Source organism: Callithrix jacchus, chromosome 13 (assembly GCF_049354715.1).
Source record: "Callithrix jacchus isolate 240 chromosome 13, calJac240_pri, whole genome shotgun sequence".
Taxonomy (NCBI): domain Eukaryota; kingdom Metazoa; phylum Chordata; class Mammalia; order Primates; family Cebidae; genus Callithrix; species Callithrix jacchus.
Window position 1 is genome coordinate 9,359,563 of NC_133514.1, and position 22,001 is coordinate 9,381,563.

Genomic DNA, 22,001 nt, shown 5'->3' on the forward strand with positions numbered 1-22,001 from the left:
AGTACAGGCGCGAGCTGCTGCACCTGGCTCTGTGTTCTCAAATTTTCTGCAAATACTTAAATATATTAAGAACATCAGATTTTTTGTACTTTGAAACACTTTTTTCAGTTTGCTAATTGACATTAAAAAATCTTACTAGTGTGGATTTTTTTTTCTTAAGTAAATTTAAGGGTGAATCTTGAGATTATAGCTTTGTAAATGTCTTAAATAGAAGGCTTTTCTCAACCACAAATTAAATTGTAGCTTAGTTCTAAAAAAGTATATCTTACTAGAAAAGAAAACAGATCTGTTTTAGAATAATGAGAAGATAAAGTTTCTTTGTCATAGAATGAAATGTATAATTTTCCTCATCATTAAAAATTAAAGGTTTCGTTATCACGAGGCACAATCGGTTCTTTCAGAAACAAATTATAAAATTGTAAATATTATCATAAACGTTAAACATAGGTATATCCCCTAATAAGTTATATTTAATTACTAAAAACACCTTCATATTTAACAATCAGGCAGAGAAAAATAATACAATCTGTATATAAACTAAAATGGCACATGTTTCTGTTGATAATTTCAGAGATCCTGGAAGTTTTCACCATATAAACATGAAGTATGTTTTCAGTATTAACTTAAAACTAAGTCATCAACCTAAATGTAAATATGCTGTTTCTGAAATTAAAATTTAAAGCACCTAAGAGGTGGGGTGAAAATGCACTGTTTTTCCAAATATTAAACTTCTAGTAACCCCTCCACAGAATAACCCCAAATATATCTTTTTATGGCTTAGGGATTTTTTTTCTTTCTTTTAATTTCAATAGTAGTGGTGAATTCAGGACATATGGGTTTTTATACAGTCTATAAACAGTGCTTAGAAGAATGCAGTTCCAAGATGATCTGTACTGTATAACGTAAGTGTTCTGTTTTCCAGTTATTTACTGATAAACTTGCACATGACATTCTTGGTTGTGACAGCTGAGTCTGTAAATTGTCAATCTGATTCTCAGCCTTGGGTTCATCTTTACATGGGCGTTCTGTCCGATGGCAGTTACAGATGTTTAGGGTCTTGCATTGGTCTGTTAAGTGGTGCAAGTTTAAGTGAGCAAGTTTACAAGCTCTAATCTGGAGCACGTGGGACCCATCAGCGCAGAGCGCGTGCCCTCTGCTGTGGAAGAGGACACAGCGCGCAGCCGTGACTTGCAGAGCGCGTGCCCTCTGCTGTGGAAGAGGACACAGCGCGCAGCCGTGATTTTCAGTGCGTTGGGCTTAAGTCTTTGAAAATAGCACAAGACATCCTTCTTCAGGTGGACTCAGGTGTTTAGAAATCTGCTGGTCGGATCATCATGGTTGTGGCCTTGAGCGAGTAGCCTGAACCTTTCCAGTAGTACCACTTAATGCCGTTGAACTTATTTGTGTTCTGCCTTTGTGGATAGTACATTCCGTTCAAGTTGGAAGGACCACATGCATCAAACCACCAGCCTGTGAAAGTAAAACACAGAAGGAATTAGGAACTAGGTGGTGGCAACTCCCTCCACGAAGACAGCCATACTCAGCTAAGCCAGGAGGCACATTCCAGGCCTGTGGAGTAGGTACATGCAGACGATGGCAGGTATAGGATGTTTACCGGCAGAGGGATGGGTTTCCGGCTGAATGCCCGTGACATCCAGTTCCATTACTGCAAATGCTTTCTTTTGCAAGCGTTCTTCCACCTTTTGCCTTGTGCTGCGTGGAGAGGCATGACTCCTCCACGGTTCAATTCGATAAGCACACAGTGCGAACACACTTACAGCAGGGATAAGCAGATATCTGAGGAACAGTCGGAAAACGCTCTTTCAACCAGAATTACTGTCCAGTCCCTGCAACATGGTAAGCTGGACTCACTCAGGTTCCCCTTGCTCTGTTAAAGGATTTTTTTGGTTGAAATTTAACCAAAAATATTAAGTACTCAGTGGAGCTACATAAAAAGGAAGTCTGTACATTTCAGAGACAAAAAGGAAGTTTGAAGCGAGGGTGTGCAGTCACTCAGCTAAAGCCAGGGCAGGAGAGGTGCCCAGCACAGGGGGTTTGGGAGTGGAACCCCATCTACACCTTAATTTCTGGGCTCGGTCCAAAAACAAGAGCTTGCTGGGATTTGTGAGAGGAAGAAACACAGTAGTGCCCCTTACTTGCAGTTTTTGCTTTCTGCACTTTCAGATACCTGAAGTCAGCTGAGGCCCTAACTGTTAAATGGAAAATTCCAGAAATAATCTATAAGCCTTAAATTGCCTGCCTTTCTGAGTAATGGGATGAAATCTCTTGCTGTCCACTTCATCCCACCCAAGATGTGAATGACCCCCTCTATCCAGTGGATTCATGCTGTCTACACCCCTTAATCGCTTAGTAGCTGACTTGGTTATTAAATCCACTGTCACAACGTCACAGTGCTTATGTTCAAGTAACCCTTACTTGACTCAATAATAGCCCCAAAAGTGTGAGAGTAATGACGCTGGCAATCCAGATACGCCAAAGAGAAGCTGTAAAGCGCTTTGTTTAAGTGAAAAGGTGAAAGGTCCCGACTTAATAAGGAAAGAAAAAAATCGTACACTAAGGGTGCTAAAACATATAGAAGAACAAATCTTATGTCCATGAAATTAGAAGCAATGTGTTGTATATTATTCCATTTTACTATTGTGTTAAGTCCCTTGTTGTGTCTAGTATATAAATTAAACTTCGGTCTGGTGTCGTGGCTCATGCCTGTAATCCCAGCATGTTGGGAAGCCAAGGTGGGTGGATCATGAGGTCATGAGATCAAAACCATCCTTGCCAACATGGTGAAACACCATCTCTACTAAAAATACAGCGTGGCGTGCTGGCAGGCCCCTGTGGTCCCAGCTACTCGGGAGGCTGAGGCAGGAGAATCACTTGAACCTGGGAGGTGGAGGTTGCAGTGAGCCAAGATTATACCACTGCACTCCAGCCTGGGCAACAGAGTGAGACTCTGTCGCAAAAAAAAAAAGAAAAGAAACAAAACAAATTAAACTTCATAAATATCTGTGAATAGGAAAAAATATACATGTAGGGTTTGATACCATCTGTGATTTCAGGCATTTGCTGGGCGATCCCCTAAGGATAAGGAGGGCTACTGTGACCTTGATTTTACATATATTAATCTGAATAAATCTCACAAACACTGTGTTGGAGGGACACATATAGTATGATACTCCTTATATTAATTTTTAAAATATAGAAAATAATTATGATTGATCTCTCCATATGTAGGAAAAGTAATACATAAAGGCAATTAACCTCGACCCAAGCAGCAGGTAGGGAATGGCACTGGTAGGGCCTCTTTAGCCTTACCTGTAATGTATTGTTTCTATGTATATGTCTATGTCTATGTCTATGTATATGTATATGTTATGTATATGTATATGTATATGTTATGTATATGTATATGTTATGTATATGTATATGTATGTATATGTATATGTATATGTATATGTATATGTATATGTATATGTATATGTATGTATATGTATATGTTATGTTCACGCGTCCGTTTGTGAGTGCCAGTTTTTTCTCCCAGGTTCCTACATTCTTTCCTGGTGGTGACAGCTGAGTGACTTCAGTTGATTCAGATGACTGTAGACTGGATAGAAGTTTACGTGTTCTATTCAGAATCTTTCACATATTTAGGACTCTGACAGATTCATAGGTCAGTCCCCTCTGGAGCTTTCCTGACTATAAAACTTGCTGTCCATGCAAAATCGAGCTGCTCATTAGGCTGCTTCATTCATGGTCCAGACCACTGGCTGGAATTTGACCTCTTCACAGGCAAGACCACTCCAATTTCTCTCTCGGGCTGCTTTTCCTCTCCCTAGCCTCTTTTCCAGTTAGATTCTCAGCCCCTAAATCATGATTTGAATAAGTAAATATATTGTTTCCTTGGTTATTAATGTGATTCTCCTACTCTCCTGAGAAGCTCCCCGCATACGGGTGGTCTAGAAACCACCACCCTCTCAAGGAGAGAGCTGGGTCCAGCACGGGGGGAATGGTTGACAGGAAACAAAGCCCTAGGTATCTGTGGCTCCTCCACCCGACCGCTTTCCCCGCTGTTCATCTTTCAGAAGGATTATCGTGCCAGGATGAGGGAAACTTCTGAGAAGCCTTTGCAAAATCAACATCAGGGCTTTGCCCATTGGTGTAATAATGGTTAATACGGAGGACCTATGTTACCAGATCACAGTTGTATTATCTCAGGAAGCAGAGGATTACTTTTTTTTTTTTAATGAGGCCTGATTCTTTCAGTATAAAAGCCATGAAATGTAAAGACATGAAAATTGCCGAATTTCATACTCCTTTCATTACTAAGTCCTCCTTTTGACTGTTAGTGATTCTTATAGCGTAAATACATCATAACTTGATTCATCCATTTGTTTTAGTAGTACCTTAGATTTATAAAATATGTTGACCATAGCTCTTACCCTTGGTTTTCCTGGGTAACGTATTAATTTTTGCAAATCTGATTTATGTTCTCTAGAAATTAGACCCTGCCAGTTTTCCTGTTATTCTTTACATCCAGTTTGCACTATTGGCAGAGTTTTTATGGCTACTTTCAATCTTTCAGTGTTTTCTAAGAACTAACTTGACAGCATTCATCAGGCTTTTTCTTGTCTCCGTTATTAAGTAGTGTTTGTTCCTGTCAGTGAATTCCTAAACTTTTAGAAAAATCGGAAAAATTACATTTTCTAAAAGTTGGTTCCTATGAGCTCTCAAATGTGTCTGAATACCAACCTATCCATTTTAAGTGACTGCTACAACAGTCTTTTGCTTATGAGTGTGGTTTTCATTGTCTGTTTTACAGCAACCTGACATTAAAAGTAGAAAACAAAAAAGGCCTTAAAGTAGAAGATCACTCATTTTAATTTGAGGTACTAAAAAAGGTTGGTTAACTTGCCTCTGTTTATAGGTGTTTGCTATATATTAATCTTTTTTAAAAAGACAACTAGGGCTGGGTGCCGTGGCTGATGCCTGTAATCCCAACACTTTTAGAGGCCAAGGTGGGCAGATCACTTAAGGCCAGGAGTTCGAGACCAGCCTGGACAACACGGTGAAACCCTTTCTCTACTAAAAATACAAAATTAGCCAGGTGCATTGGCTGGCGCCTAAAATCCCAGCTACTGGGAGGTTGAAGCAGGAGAATCGCTTGAGCCTGGGAAGTGGAGGTTGCAGTGAGCTGAGATCACACCACTATACTCCAGCCTGGGCAACAAAGTGAGACTCTGTCTCAAAATAATAAATAAAAAGATAACTGGAAATTTCTTGTTTGAACATTAAATTATTAGTTGGAAATACTTCTATAATCTATATTACTGTTTTTGTTGCCACTTTGAATTTTTAACTTTTTAAATAAAGCAAAATGTAATTAAACCATCTCTGTAGTATCCAGCAAGCACAAACTCAGGAGAGCTTGGTAAGTGTTCAGTGTCCCCTCTCCTTGCCCAGGCTAGGCCCTGAGGAGACACACTTGGCTTCCTGACAAGTCTAACTCCATGTCATACTCTCATTTAAAACTTACACTAAAAAAGTGAAAAACACATTTACCTATACGAAACTAGTGTGTCTGCGTATGAAATTTTGGACATCGTTACCAATCGCAATTTGAAGTCCTTGCCAGGCTTTCGCTCTATGAAATTGTTCCTTGCCAATACAAATAGGAAGGCAGAAAGTCATCCCTACCTCCTGTTAGCATTTGTGAACATTTGCAAATACATTTGTCGTTGTCTGCATCCTTTGTGCTAAAATCATTTCCTGGTTGGCTGATGCTGCTTATTTTGCCGGCTGTCCCTGTGAGTCCTTTAAGGTGAATCCTGTAAGCGTGCAAAGAAAAAAACAACAGATTTAATTGGCTTGGGTCGTTGATTTACCGTAGTGGAAAATTTTTTGTAATGAAGAATTCCATTCTACAGAAGTGTGTTCTGTACTCATTGGTGGACTAATGCATACTCCGGACAAAATATTTTGCACTTGGTATAAACAGGAACCAACTTATCATCAAATCCTTCAGCAGCGAGGGATGTTTTCATGAAACCTTCAACACACATCACTTACACAGCTACCAGCAGCGACTGTAGTGCCCTGTAATTTATTTTTCTGCTGCTTTCAGATAAACAGAAGAGAGAAATGCAACACGAGGGTCCCCTTGCCAGGTCTCCAGTCATCTTCCATAGAGACAAGAGGCCAACCGCAAACATCATTTTCTGTAGAGGTGGGGGGGGTGGGGTGGAGAAGGCAGCAGACGAGGAATGGCCACTGAGTTTGGGGCAGGAATCTAGAGAACGGTGCTGAAAATAAATCTTATGGCTGCTTTGCCTCATGTCTGTATAGTAGTATAATGTAATAAAACTGGTAGACATTGAGAAACGAGCATATGTCTTAGTCAGACACTACTGGCAATACAGGCGATCCCTGCCTCCCCATGGGACTCTGTTCTGATAAGCCCACTGTCAGTCGAAAATGTTGTGGCTTGAAAATGCATGGAATACACCTGAGCTTTGGAGCATCCTGGCCTAGCCCTAGCCTTCCTTCAGTGTGCTCAGAACACTCACATTAGCCCACAGTCAGGCAGAGCCATTTGGCAGCACGGTGCACGCAGTGTCTTGTTAACCCAGGTGATCACAGGGCTGACTGGGAGCTGTGGCTCACTGCCACTGCCCAGCATCACGAGGGAGCATCATGCCACATATCATAAGCCAGGGAAAGATCCAAATTTCAATCCCAAAGTGTAGTTTCTGCTGAATGTGTATCACGTTCGCACCATCGTAAGTCGAACCATAGTAAGTTGTATTGCAAAAGTACGGCTTACATTGGTCGTCTGTGTACCAGCAAGGAACATATAAGGGAAGGGAGAAGAAAATATGTTTTGAGGGTTTAAAATAATTTTTTCCCATAACTATGCTCAAGAGCTACTGCTGCAAAGAAGCCCCTTGGCAAATGGTTTAGGACAGATGAGAGCAGGCATTCACGTAATGGGGTATGTCATGTTGGCACGCTGAGTCCTCACATCCTGATGGAGAAACAGGCACATGAAGACCCAGGCAAGGAGCCTGCAAAGCAAATCCTGCAGTGGCGGCAGGAGAAGTGTGCTCGAAGCACCAACATGATGCCCTTCCTTGTAAAACCTGCTAATGTTTACTAACTGCCACAGTGGTATAATATAATTTCTATGAGTTTATATTGGAAGAGTGCAAAGAAGAGGGAAAAAGTTCTTTTAGTTCTACGTGCTGGTCAGGCCAGGCCAGGTACTTACACCTGCATGCACATTGGATGCTCAAAACCACCCACGGTGGTGGCCATCATCTTTGTTTTTGCACTGGAAGTCACGGAGGTTCAGAGATACGAACTTGTCCGAGGTCAGACTCTTGAGTCATGGAGGTAGGATTTGCACCAGATGCAGCAAACCCCTCTGCCATGTTTCAACACTGGCACACACCTAAACAGAGATGTTTGTTTGTTGGAGAAAGTTGTGGAAATATGAGGGCGAGGCCATGTGATGTGGAGCTCCGTAAGTGTTGCTCCTAAGTTACTTCAGTGATAAGGCAGCCCTAGAAACTTCATCCTAAGGCATGGACTGGACATGTGAGTCTCCGTGTTTTCCTACATGTTTCAAAAATGAGACTGGCCTTAGCTCTGTCTCTAAATGCATACTGCAAAATGTGAATCATAAATGCCCATCTTTGTTGGGATTCTGAAACACTTTCTTTTCTTTCCTTTGTCTTCCCATTACCCATAGGCAGGATTGAGAGGAACATCTCCCTTGCTTATCTTTTAACTCTCCCGTCTCCTTGAACATTTTTAGTTCTCAGAGAACTTGTCAAATTTTCCCCAGAGGCAAGAAAAATAAGGGAGAATGTAAAATTTTAGGTTCTTTTATGGCCCACTGGTTTAAAATTCTTTCTTTAAAATTTGGTTATTAAGAATAGCCACATTCTTGAAGTTACTTTATATTGATATTGGTTGATTTTTTTTTTTTAATCTCTGCAGTTTTGCCAGGGATGATTTTATATAACAGTGGAGTAAAGAGGTAGTGTCAACATTTAACAATTAAACCAGGCCAGGCGCAGTGGCTCACGCCTATAATCCCAGCACTTTGGGAGGCCGAGGCAGGTGGATCACAAGGTCAAGAGATCGAGACCATCCCGGTCAACATGTTGAAACCCCGTCTCTACTAAAAACACAAAAATTAGCTGGGCACGGTGGCGCGTGCCTGTAATCGCAGCTACTCAGGAGGCTGAGGCAGGAGAATTGCCTGAACCCAGGAGGCGGAGGTTGCAGTGAGCCGAGATTGCGCCATTGCACTCCAGCCTGGGTAACAAGAGCAAAACTCTGTCTCAAAAAAAAAAAACAATTAAACCTTAGTGTATATAAAACTGCCAGAATGTGCGTGAAAAGTAACCAATTTTTAAGGTTTAATATACACATAGCTTTTAGTTTTATTGGAAAGAATTTAATTCTGTTGATGCATTTATCCATTTCTTATAACACGTGTATTCAAGTTTTCTAACATTTGGAGAACATTTCTTCAGGAAAAAGAAATCCCTTACATGCTGCATACAATTTGCGGTTTTGAAAGGTTTCATTCCCCTCACAGCTCTCTTATCACCCTACCATCATGTTTTATTAGGATAATAATTTTGATGTAATATCTATTTTATCTTACCAAGCAAATTCAACTAAACTTTAAGCCAATGTGTGTGTTTTTCTAAATGGCCTATCCAAAAACTGATTGCATTTCTAAAGGAAATATCTGTTAAGAACCATCTCAGTTTAAAATATTTTTATAATGTCAGCATACAAGGGTAATGACCCATTTTGTAAAAATCTTCTTATACAAACAGCCTAATCCTTAATTTCTGTGCTGCTTTTTTTTTTTTTTTTAATTCTTCTGTTGTAGATTCCTAACTGTTGCCAGTTGAAAAAATATTTAACTTGGAGGTAAAACAATGACCAACCACTTGTGTCTCAAAATTCATTGAAGTTTTGATCTCTTTGGAATCAGGTCGGAACTGCTGTGAGACCCAAACACCTATCATCTCATTCATCTCAGTTGTTGCCCCTCTAGGAGAGCCTGGTCTTCCCATAATGAGGACTGATGTTTGAAGAGTCACATCCATGTATCTCTGCTTCTCAAACATGCTTCTGAATTTTCATCCACTGTTTGCAAAGCAGGACATACTGGGTGTTGTGTAGTTTTCAGTTGGTTGTTCAGACAACTTGACGATCAGCCACTTCTCTGTGCTGCCCACCGCAACCCTCCCCTGGGCAGCCTGCTCACAGACTTGCACATTGTGTCTACTGTTAGACTGTTTGGGCTGTGGAATTTCTGTTGAGTAGAGCATCTGAGCTGGGCATTATTGAGATGAAGACGAGACTGTAGGTCAGATGATGACTGTTTTTTTGTGATGTTCGTGTTGACCTTCATTTGCTAACTTCTGACCTTGAAGTGGATAATACGTGCTCCATGATCACCAGGTGCCCCCAGTCCGTGCTCTTTAGACTCCTTCAGGGTGGTGTTGGTGCCACTGGGCACACAGTCTCACTTCTCTGCCCCCCAGCATTGCACACACATTTCGGAGTGCCTCTGTGTGGCTTGTGTACCAGCATTACCGTGCACATGGCCTCACCATACGTATCTTGCAAACTAGGTTGTCACGTCTCGTTGCTGTTCTGTCTCTACTCTCGTGGCATTTTAGAAGCGGAAAGTAAATTCCCGGTCAAGGTTGCCCATGCCGTTACTTATGATTATCGCCACCAAATGGGTGAGGACAAGGCAAGCACTCAGGGAATGTTGTGCATCTGATGTATCTCCCATAGAGGAGAGGAGCGTTGGCTAACCATCCCACCTAACTCTGCCATCTCTAAACTTGACAACCAACCCTGACTTTGAGATTGAGCACAATGGAATGAGTTTAAACTTCATAAAGGCAGATTAACTTTTGAAGCCTTTTGAGATAAAACAGTACAGTCACAAGTATCCATCAGTTATGCTATTCGTATGATATATTATCATGGGACCACTTACCATTCACTTATTTTACAAATAGCTATGAAAGCCAATTATCTGCCAGGTAAGGTTCTTCTAGGCTTTGAGGATACACAGTAAGCACAACAGACAGACAAAATACTGTTCATATGAGGTTTCCTTTATATTGCTATAACCAAAGTTAGAATTTTAAAACCAGAGAAACTTAATAATTTTGAGAAACAAGATGTTTTTCCACTTAAGGTAATCTAAGAGTAGTTTAGATCTTGGTTAAATCTCACTTTCTGGAACAGTCACCCAGCAAATCTTTCAACTTTTTCTTTCAAATACAAATAATTCACTTACCTATAATTGAGTTCTTCACTGGAGAGATAGAAATGTTCATACAGTGAGTAAGCCTCGTTCCCTTCCCAGTCTTTAAAGAGTATTTTAAGCACATAGCGTTGCTGATTAGTCAGTTGTGAAACAAACTCATTTCCCAGCCAGTATTCTCCTGAAGGGTTACCAAATCCCTGTAATGCAAATTTTAACTGAATTAAAATTCAATTACTTCACACATTTTTTCTTTGTGTATTTGAAGTGAATAGTTCGTCAGCTGAACATAGAGTAACTATAAAATATCAGAAATTACTTCTGGTGCTGTGACAGTTCGGGTCCTTTGCATAGGAAAATGGATTTTAAACAGGTCAGTTATATGACACTAAGCTGTCGCTGGAAGAAAATTTGTATTAGGATTCTACTTGGGGAGCCACCAGCAGAAGCCTCAGCACCAACAGCTCAGTCGATGGAAATGTGAGGCGCCATGAAACAGTGGCTTACCAAAAAACACTGAGCCCGCTTTAAAAATAAGCCAAGCTGTGGGAGCCTTGCCTTTTTTTTTTTGGAGACAGAGTCTTGCTCTTTCGTCCAGCTGGAGTGCAGTGGCATGATCTCAGCTCACCGCAGCCTCCACCTCACCAGTTCAAGCGATTCTCCTGCCTCAGCCTCCTGAGTAGCTGGGATTCTAGGCACCCGCTACCGCACCTGGCTGACATTTGTATTTTTAGTAGATACAGAGATTCGGTGTGTTGGCCAGCTGATCTCAAACTCCTGACCTCAGGTGACCCGCCCGCCTCGGGCTCCTGAGCTGCCGGGATTACAGGTGTGAGCCTCCGCATCAGCCGCAGCTTCTGTTTTGATGCAGTTTGCCTTACATTGGCCATGCTTTAAAGGGGAGACTGAAACACCAATTTGAAGAACTAATCTGAACACCGATTTTAAAAACTATGTCAAAAGTCATTGGTTAGTTTGGGATTGGTGGTTAAGGTTCTGCAGATCTTGAAAGCTATTTTTCCCAAGGGAAATTCTCTTCTGATGCTTTTTAAAAATGTCCATACCACTTTATATTCTTTCCAAGTCCTCTGAAAATCAACGCTGCCATCCTCACGTCGCTGAATAATTGTCCACCCGCCTCCGCCAGCTTCCATGTCACAGAAGGCCTGCAAATGGAAACGCAGGATGTGAGTGACGGAGGACCCCCTTAGGTAGCAGAAGCAGGAGGAATGTGGACCCCGAGTACAGAACTCAGCCAGGGATATAACGCACAAGTAGACCATCGGGGTTGTCTAAGAAACAGATGGTTTTAAATAAATTGAAAGAGATGGATTTAAAATGATGGTGAAAAACAAACAGTAATATAATACAAAGTGTTGATGAGAATATGAGTTGCTTGTCATCATCTGTTCCAGGCTCACAACCCCACCCTGATGGCTGGCTCTGAGATGGCTGTTTTTCAGAGGTTCATTGTGAATGGCACATTTTGGCAGATTGGCCCCAAACCCAACATCCCCCTCCTGTAGAAAACCATTGACTTGTGTTCACAGACTTGAAACCTTTCACTAATTGCCAGCCCCTGCCAGCTCTGCAGAGAGCCATGTGAAGGGGATGCTCTTTGATCCGAGGCTTTGCAGGACTCCCGTCACATTCTCACACTGTGGGGCTGTTAGGCTTCCTTTATGTGCATTGCAAATCAGATTTTTTGGTTCACCTCTGAGGACAACGGCCTTGAGGCTCTGCTGTCCTGGCGCAAGGTGTGTGACCTGAGCTTGGCTTAGCAGCTTGGCCCCAAGGCTATGACTGAAGGCTTCTCTGTACATTGCTCACGGCCCACAGTTTTTCTCTAAGCAACCCTTTTTGTTTCTGCTCTTAAACTGGCTCTGTGGGTTTAAACTTTGTCCAGAACACAGAATTCTTTCTTAAGCTAAGCGCATGCATGCTCAATTTCAACTCAGCTGGAGTTTTATTATGAAATTAAAAACCCCTGAAAATAAGATTACATCAATAGTTTTAAATAATAAGATTACAGTAGAACGAAACATGTTTTCCAGAAAGTAAGATAAATTTTCTGCCGCATACAAGGTAGGACATACTGAAGTTAAGGTTCAAAACCAGTGATAGATATTCTTCCTTTGTTGTGCTCCATGGTCTTATTGAGAATAATGGAGGCGATCTGGCAGGGTAAGCTTCAGTGCAAACTGTTCTCTGTTTACGAGTTAAAATCCCAGAGAGGAGAGCTAGAGGAGCACCAAGAGAGTGCCTGGTCCTGTTCCTTCATTTCCTACATGAGGAAAGAGGGACGCAGAGGAAGTTCGGTGGCTGCCTGATGCCTCGTTGCCAGTGGAACCGGAGAACTGTCCCTGGAACAGCCTGGTCTGCAGGAGACTTCACCCCAGCATGCTTCTGGTCTCTCTCCAGGAAGGTCACCTGGCTCATATTGCCTTCCCCAATGGCACTCATGTTTGGAAAGATATGTGCCATTATTAAACATTACATTTATTAAGAAGAGAATTATTTCCCCATTTAAAATTAATCAGACCTAGAGGATCGGTCGCTCAAGCTAACCCCTCATTAGATTGCGTATTGCTATAATCCTTATTATCATTGCTACACACCACTCTCATCCAAGCACTCTGCCGGGTACTTTGTGTGTATTATCCATAGTCTCACAGCACCTCTGCTGTACTATCACAGTTCTGCATTTTTGAAAGGAGGAAAGATTGAGTAAAGTTAGATTAATTTGATCAGTTACTCACCTACTAAGTGATATGTAGCATTTAAATAAGATCTCTTTAATTCCTGTTATGTTTTTTTCCACTGACATCGTGTTGCCAAAACAGAGAAACCTGACTCTTTTGTGAATAGGCCAAAAGTCCCTCAACACAGCTCCAAGTTTAAATCAGTTCATGAATAATATTGCCTCTCATTTGCCTGCAGTCAACAACATGGTCAGTGCTGCTCACTTCTGTCAATATGTCTTTTAGAAAACGATTTCACAAACCAGCTAAATAGGCTATGTTGGTTTGAGGATTCATGTGTATATACTGAAGTTAATTCTGTGTCCTAAATGGCATGCTCTTGGGTTGAAAGCATTAATATGGTTCTTGATGAGCCGCTCCTTGTTCCAAGAATATTTGATTCTTCAGTGTCAAATCACTGCTGTGAAGTTACCATTATTTAAATACATGTTCTCTCTTGTTCAGAGAACAAGTTTATCTTGTTATGGAAGTTGAGAGGCAAGGCTCTCAAATGTCTGAGAGTCACTGCCAGCACATAAATGATTCGAGACGTATCAGTATTCTCTTTGATTCCATTGGTGATGATAAGGTTATTAGAGCATTTTCTTAGTACTGCATCCAGGATTTTAGAAAAAAGAACAGAGGATTTGTAAAAACTGGAGTATTAGCATTAATTGGACTATAAAACTTGCAGGGAAAGATAGCGTCCAAATAGAGTTATCCACACAGCCAGAAGACACTGAGTAAAAGTGCTGAAATCGATTATATCAGGACCAGAGGAGAAGTCCTCAGATATTTCCCACGACCTTACCACTCCAATTACAGCAAACCTAAGGGCAGTCAATATTTTGAATCTGTCCGCTGCTGCATGGTGCAGGAACCTGATCTCTTTCTATAGAGCCTGATGTTTTTCAGCTTTGAGGCCGTGGTTAAGTGACGGATTAAATAGCAAACACAGGGACAAACATTAGGAGCCAGGGGTCCTGTGAAATGTAAGGGAGGAAACGACCGTGTCTCTAGCAAAAGTGTCCACGCTTTTGATAAATGCCATCTTGCAGTCTTTCTCTTGTATAAGAACCTGATGAATTTTTTACAACTGAAGTTGCAATATATTGTCCTTTTAGGAAAAGATCTGCTCAAAGACCAGCTGAACGTTCTTTTCTTGAATTAGATGAATCAGGGCAGAAGTGGGTACACTGCCAGGCGGGGAGGTTGTCTGGTAGTCTTTGGAGGGAGTGAAATGGTGACCACTCCCATGTACTGCCCCAGGTTGGACCCCAGAGGCTGGCCCTGTGTTGACACAACCTCTCAGGCTGAGGGTCTCATTGTCGTGTTACACAGTAGGAAACTGCCTGCTCAGAACGGTTACATGACTTGCCCAGAGCCGCAAATTGCAGAGCCGGGATTTACATCCACATCTGAGTCTCTCCCTGGATCAGCTCGTGAGTTATGGAGCCTTAAGTCTGGAAGGGAATTTAGAGGTAACAAGCGACACCATTTATTTTTGAGAATAGAAAATTGAGGTTTTTGAAAGCTTATTGTTCCCTGCTGTGTAAATGAGTTTCTTTTACTGCAAGTGTTTAAAGGGACTATAAATCCTAATGTTTCCAACCATGACCTGAAGCTCCTATAATCTCGGAGTACTATATGTTTTCATCTTTCTGCAGAGTATTTCAGTCATTCCAGGGCGGGGGGGGGTGGGACAGTGCACTGGGTGGGAAGCTTGCGCTTAGGCTGAGAAACATACATCCAGCAACACAACAGGGCCGCACGGTTAGCAGGGCTGTCCCTCTGCATCGCTTTCCAGGCACCCCCATTTCACAGGCGTCCTCTGTCCCCCGCCTTGACACTCCTGTCCCCATTACCACTAGGCCAAGAACATGTCAACATCTGGTGACAGACAGTGGCATGCAAAGAACTGTCATGAAAACCAGATAGCAAAAGAGATGGAAAGGCTTAGTCTAGTGTCTGTTCCCTGCTTTTTCTTCTGCAGCAGACTGCGTCGTTTGTGGGTCCGTTCCCGTCCTTCCCCTGTTGTACTGCTTCTAGGGCACTAGGGACATTAACTAATTTTCAAGGTTGATTTAACGCAGCATGAAGGAATTAGAAAGGTTTCTCTGGAAAGTATTATGTTGAATATCATAATATTTATCTTTTTCATTCTTAATCAAGATATATGTTACTGTTTCAAGTTCTAGGCCTTGTATTTTTAAAGTGTTTTTCTTTAATACCATATTAAATACTGAGGATAATAGTTAGATAATACTTCCCGAGCCTCTAAAATTTCCATTCGATACAGTATCCAGTGTTTTCTCTGTAGTTATTTGCATTGGTTCAATATGTAGCTGCTTTTACATTTATATACAAATATATTTATAGACATTTAATGTATACAGTCGTAACACTTCACACTGATTCTCTTATGCTATCATTCTGCCCTATCAAATGTTTAAGAGAAGAGAAGCCACATTGAAACATTCTCCAAGAGTGATTTTTCCCTTTCTCCCCTCGTCTAAAGCTCAGGAGACAGGCTCTCTGGGTGAGCTTGCACAGCTAGGAATAACAGGTGAGCCGTGTTGTGGCTCTGCCTGCTGTGAGTACTGGCTGTCCACTCACGTTACACACGATGAATGAACATATGCCTTGAAGTGAACTCCCCGGCTTAAGAAGAAAAGGAATGCTGTCTTCGGTGTGTTTTGAGTCTTCCAGACTGTGTTAGATGAGGTTAGAATCACCTGCCCCAGCGGTTCTCATGGTGTGGACCTCAGAGTCCTGCGTGTCCCCGAGACCCATCAGCAAGTCCACAAGCTTGAAGCAGTTTTCATGATGCTAAGACACCGCTGGTCTGAGGCACCGTGTTAGTGTTTGCTCAGATAGAGCAAAGGCCATGGTGGGTAAAACTGCTACCATCCCCGCATGAGGCAAGGCAGCGGTGGCAAACTGTGCAAGTTGCAGACACAAAAGAAAGGAACACTAGCATCATTGAAAAGTGTCTTTGGCACGGCAATAGAAATTATTAATCTCGTGAAACCTCTATAGCTGATATACTGTGGTTATTTGAACTTCAGTTCCCAGAAGACATTTTCTTTAAAATTAATGAAATGAGTCTGGCACCTCAGGAGAGAAAATTGACAGTATACATTATTCAAGCAAAATGCAAGGAGGATATATTTCTTGCCGAGGATACCATTTCTACGTCATTCCTGTGTGGCTTCTGTAGTTCCGCACAGCAGTGGAACGTAGAGCCCTTGGCAAGCGCCCTGTGTGAGGTGGCTACACAGTCACGGTGGCTTTATACTGTGTGAGGCTCGGGGAGATCGTTGGGGAGAGACTTCTGCTCTCTGGTTCCCCACTCTCTAAAGTGGCCTGCCTAGAACCAGGGAGTTAGTTGTGGGGAACGAACACCTCACCTTGGTCTCTTCCGTAGAATTAGGGAATGTTAACATGTAGATGCCATTCGTGGTGTGTCCTGATTTGAATACTTCAGCACAGTCTCTGAAGCTGATTTGTTCTTCTCTAGCAACAGTGGGGCTCTTAGCTGCTTTGAAAAAAAAATAGTAAGGCATTTAAATGGAGTACATAAAAAGACAAAGATCTGTTATTTTGAGACCTAATCATTTGAGGAGTTTTATTACTTTGGAATTCTTAAGTAAGCAAAAGACTGTTCCACTTTTTTAACCTTCCCAAAAAGTTTTCTTTCAGCCTGTTTTCTTATTAATTCTTATCATTGAATACTTACATTTTGGTCATCAATTCTATGTAATTAAAATACTTCAAAAAATCCAAACTTTCTTTGTTGATCAACAATTACATGAAGTGAAAGTACTTCACAATCACAAATATTATTACTTTTTGGAGGTCTTTCATCTTGAGTACAGTAGGGTAAACTTAGTGCAGAAAACTTTAAAAACAATGTCCCTAATCGTTGTTACCTGTATTGTGTGACCCCATTGCCTGTCCCTTCAGGCCATTATCCCACTGAGGCCGTGGTGTCTGTTCTGTTCTTTCTTTCTTATATACCTGAGGTCAAGTCTTTTCTTTGGAATATTGGTTGGAAACATTTAGTTTCCTTTGGACTTGAGCAGCTACCCAATAGCAGTTTGCATTAAAGAGTAGAATAGCGTGACAAAACTTCTTCCATTTTTATTCTGCTCTCAATATTTGGACTTCCCATTCCCTTTCTTTTTTCTTTCTTTCTGGATTTTTTTTTTTTTTTTTTTGAGATGACGTTTCACTCTTGTTACCCAGGCTATAGTGCAGTGGCATGATCTCAGCTCACTGCAACCTCTATCTCCTGGGTTCAAGCAATTCTCCTGCCTCAGCCTCCCAAGTAGTTGGGATTATAGGCGCGTGCCAGTGCACCTGTCTAATTTTTTGTATTTTTAGTAGAGACGGGGTTTTACCATGTTGGCCAGGCTGGTCTCAATTTCCTGAACTTAGGCGATCCACCCACCTTGGCCTCCCAAAGTGCTGGGATTACAGGCATGAGCCACCGCGCCCGGACCCTTTTTGTCACATTAAAAAAAATGTGTATATGTATGTGTTTGTATTCTTGCCACTATTTACATTTTATCCTAGAGACTTCCCATGGCACAGGCCCTCATGGACTAGATGGTGTGGGAGGGAATCCCAGACCAATTCTGCCGGTCTTTCGCATGGGCTTTTTCTTTCTTTTTTCTGCTAGAATCTGAGCTACACAGTCCTCTCTATTTTGGACCGTTATTACAAGATAGGGTGGTCCAGAACTGGCACTCACTCTATCTTGTTCCCACCAGCCAGCATCAGGTGACTGCCTTTTCCTTTTCTGTGAATGCGACCTAAAATATACGACTTTCCAAAAGTATGAGAGTTAGACTCCAGCTGTAAAGCAGGTATGGCAGACTGGTAGCCCAGTGACAAAGCTACCACTTCCCATCAAGATTGTGCTACTATTTCTGTTTGTTTACTTGTTTAGGTAGAAACCTTGTTGAAATATTTCTGTTAAAACTGCCATAGCTGCATGACCCAAGGAAAATGTGGGATCCTGTTCCTTATGGAACTGAAGAATATGTCTACACGACTCACGTGCAAAGCGAGTCTGTGTCAAAAGAGTGTAAGCTGAAAGGACATTATGAGATAAACCATCAATCCAATTCCTTTAAGGAAAATTTGACTGGGCGCAGTGGCTCATGCCTGTAATCGCAGCACTTTGGGAGGCCGAGGTGGGCTGATCACCTGAGGCCAGGAGTTCAAGAACAGCCTGGCCAACATGGTAAAACCCCATCTAAAAATACAAAAATTACCTGGACATGGTGGCACTTGCGTATAATGCCAGCTACTAGGGAGGCTGAGGTAGGAGAATCACTTGAACCTGGGAGGCGGAGGTTGCCGTGAGCTGAGATTGTGCCTCTGCACTACGGCCTTGGCAACAAAAGAAAAACTCTTTCTCAGAAAAAGAAAGAAAAAGAAAGCAAAAAGAAAAAAGTTTAAATAAAAATGCCAGAGATTGTTCATCACATCTTTAAGAACCAAAGATTCATCCCTTCTTCCCTCTAATATCTTTTTTTTCTTTTTTTTGAGAGAGAGAGTCTCACTCTGTTGCCCAGGCTGGAGTGTGGTGCGGTGACACAATCTCAGCTCACTGCCCCCTCCACTTCCTGGGTTTAAGTGATTCTCCTGCCTCAGCCTCCCGAGTAGTTAGGATTGCAGGTGCTGACTACCACACCCAGCTAAATTTTGTATTTTTAGTAGAGATGGGCTTTCACCATGTTGGGTAGGCTGGTCTCGAACTCCTGACCTCAAGTGATCTGCCTGCCTCAGCCTCACAAAGTGCTGGAATTACAGGCATGAGACACCACACCCCGCCCTTCCCTCCAATATCTAAGAGAAGCTGGAAAGTAAAACAATAAGGAAAGCAAAATGTGCTTAAGAATCTGGCAAGAGAAGAGAACCAGTGTCTCTTAAGTGCCAGTCGATGCCACTCACTGAGAGTATTGTCTCATTTCATCTTAATTGCCATCCCATGGGTCTGATATAATTTTTACCATTTCAAACCCAAATAAATTAATCTTTGTTGTGGTTTAATAATTTGCTCAGTCAACTAGAAGGATGACCTTCTTGTTAATGATGGAACTAACTAAAAGTAGGATATTTACTGCCATAAATCACAAGTATGTTTGGGGTGTTTGCTTCACAATAACTGGGATAGTATGTATTTCCCCTTCTCTTCCTCCTTCATTTTAATTGGTGGCTATTTCATGAGAAATAGATGAGAAGTAGTGTCTCTTCTGAAGGAGGAGAGTTTTTAGCGTTTGAGAGTCTTACTGACTAAAGGCTGTTACAGCCGAAGGAGAACATCATGTGCACTTTACTTACGGTTGGATGTGGACATCATGGTCACTAAATTACTGACCGTCTCCATGAGGTGATGTTGCTGCCTTTGCAGAACAGAATTATTCACCGTGGCGGTCACTAACTTTTTTTCTAGTTCTTCGATGATGGAACTTTGCCTGGATACTAACACCTGGAGCTGATCTTTCTCTTCTTTTATTGACTGCAGTTGGACGATGTGGTTGTCTTCCATAGCTAGCACCTTCTTTTCCAGGAAACTTGTAAGGAAAATAATGATTAGTTAGTGAAAGCTATTCATGAAATCTTTTATGCTTATTGAATTTCTACTTCCCCAAGGCACTCTGTCAAGATATTGTCAGGGTTTAAAGTAATAAGATGCTACCAGAGCCCTAAGGAATCTCTGAAACTTGCTGAAAAGATTAGATATATAAGTGTGTGTGTGCGTGTGTGTGTAAACGTGTAAGCATATGTATGTGTACGTGCAGACTTAGGCATACACATAAGAAAAGATACCCCGTCTGGGCCAGGATAGGTGGGACATGGGTGTCACATGCATTCGATGCTGAAGTGCTCAGAAGCAGCGTGCTGCTCTTCAAGCTTAGTGCTCATGAAGTGCTTTCTCAAGAGGGGAGTTTCAATGGGGCTGGACTTTGGATAGGATGTTAGCTTTCTCCTAAATTATTTATATTTTAATATTAGTCGTAATGATAATAATAGCATTTAAGGCTATGTGAGAAATACTCCTCCACGAGGAGGTATATACAGCTCCCAGATTCACGTCCTGGCTCACCAGCCCTGTGACTTAGAGCAGTTTATTTAGTCACCCTATGTATCGATGTCCTCAGCTGTCAATTAGGATAATATTACCTAGGTCATGGGGTTGGCCTGAGGAGCAAATGAGTTTTAAAATGTAAATGCTTACACCAGCTCCTGCCACACAGTAACACTCAATGAATGTTTGCTAACATTACTATCCATTATCCCCATTTCCAGTGAGGAAACTGAAACTTAGGGACATTGAGGGCTGGGCGCAGTGGCTCATGCCTGTAACGCCAGCCCTTTGGGAGGCTGAGGCAGGTGATCACTTGAGGCTAGGAGTTCGAGACCAGGCTGGCCAACTTGATGAAACCCCGTCTTTACTAAAAATACAAAAATTAGCCAAGCGTGGTGGAACACGCGTGTAGTCCCAGCTACTTGGGAGGCTGAGACAGGAGAATCACTTGAACCTGGGAGGTGGAGGCTGCAGTGAGCCAAGATTGTGCCATTGCACTCCCGCCTGGGTGACAGAGTAAGACATCATCTCAAAAATAAAACTTAAAAAAAAAGAAAAGAAGGGTAGGGACAATGAATCACATACCTAAAATCACACACAGCAGGTGACAGGATCAGAATCCAATCACAGACCTTTCTGACCCTGAAATCTGCTTCTCTCCCTCTTTTAATGTGGCCCCCTTCCTTCTAAAATACCTAGCCATCAGTATCACGTGTACTTAATACATAACAGTTAATATGTGAGGCAGCCCTTTGAAGAGCTTTTTAAAAATTATTTAGAGAGCTGGTAAAATTATGCCATATAAGTCCTAAGAGATTTTATTAATGGTTATATAGTTTGTGTTTCTAATTTTAATTTATAAACATACATGACTATACATATGTTCAATGAAGAGCATAGCACTTTTAAACTAAAAATAGTTCCTATCCATTAAACCAGAGGAAACAAATCTAAGAGAGCAGAGTCTATGTAAAGAAGAAACATTTCAGAATGTTAACTGTTTCCCAGGAACAAACTCAATGACATACACAGTCAAGGTCCTTGGCAGGTGTTTTGTTTTTGTTTTTGAGACAGAGTCTCGCACTGTCACCCAGGCTGGTGAGTTGCGTGATCTCGGCTTGCTGCAACCTCTGCCTCCCAGGTTTGAGTGATTCTTCTGCCTTAGCTTCCCAAGTAGCTAGGATTACAGGTGCCTGCCACCATGCTCAACTAATTTTTTGTATTTTTAGTAGAGATGGGGTTTTACTGTGTTGGCCAGGTTGGTCTCAAACTCCTGACTTTGTGATCCGCCCATCTTGGCCTCCCAAAGTGCTGGGATTACAGGTGTCAGCCACCGTGCCTGGCTGGCAGTTTGTTTTGTAGCTAAAATACAAGAGGAAAATTCGATAGCCTGACACTACATTATAAAGAGGTACCTAAAGAGGCTTTCTGTGATAACTGCAGGAAAAGCAGCAACTAAACACACCTCAAGATCTTCATTCTGTTTGTACAAGGCCAGTAAATAAAGCTTTCAAAATATAGACACTTTTAAAAATAGCAAAACAGTGAGCAGATGTCATTCCTATCTCTAACATTTTCCTTCCAATATAAAGTTTAGTACACATGAATTTGCACATTGCAAAGTTTTGTTTTAAAGGAAGAGGACCTCTTATTCCCTTTTCTGAGTGCTGTATAAGTCAGATATCTTATTTAATAATGAAATATATCAATGATGGCATCTTATGTTTCAGAATTATATTCTAGCTTAGCACAGCTTCTGTTAATGTCATGTGAAGAGCAGAGAAGAATTATTTCCCACTTATTTGATAAGGAAACCTTGAATCGGCGATTTATC

General features: G+C 41.7%; 2 protein-coding genes across 9 annotated transcripts in view; one reads left to right on the forward strand and one right to left on the reverse strand.

Moving 5' to 3' along the window:
* The window catches only part of MCPH1 (microcephalin 1), a 244,677-nt gene that overhangs the window by 100,846 nt on the left and 121,830 nt on the right, over positions 1-22,001 (forward strand). The window lies entirely within an intron of this gene.
* Positions 314-22,001, reverse strand: part of ANGPT2 (angiopoietin 2) — a 61,045-nt gene continuing 39,357 nt past the window's right edge. The window contains exons 4-9 of one of the 2 annotated variants that reach the window (XM_002756750.7): positions 19,420-19,652; positions 16,476-16,603; positions 11,389-11,490; positions 10,358-10,524; positions 5,710-5,840; positions 314-1,470 (exon numbers count right to left, since the gene is read on the reverse strand). In XM_002756750.7, the coding sequence (XP_002756796.3) occupies positions 1,310-1,470; positions 5,710-5,840; positions 10,358-10,524; positions 11,389-11,490; positions 16,476-16,603; positions 19,420-19,652 (922 nt within the window). In that variant the 3' untranslated portion in view covers positions 314-1,309. Of the gene's footprint in view, positions 1,471-5,709; positions 5,841-10,357; positions 10,525-11,388; positions 11,491-16,475; positions 16,607-19,419; positions 19,653-22,001 lie in introns of both variants that reach the window. The other variant, XM_008979005.5, reaches the window with a different exon arrangement.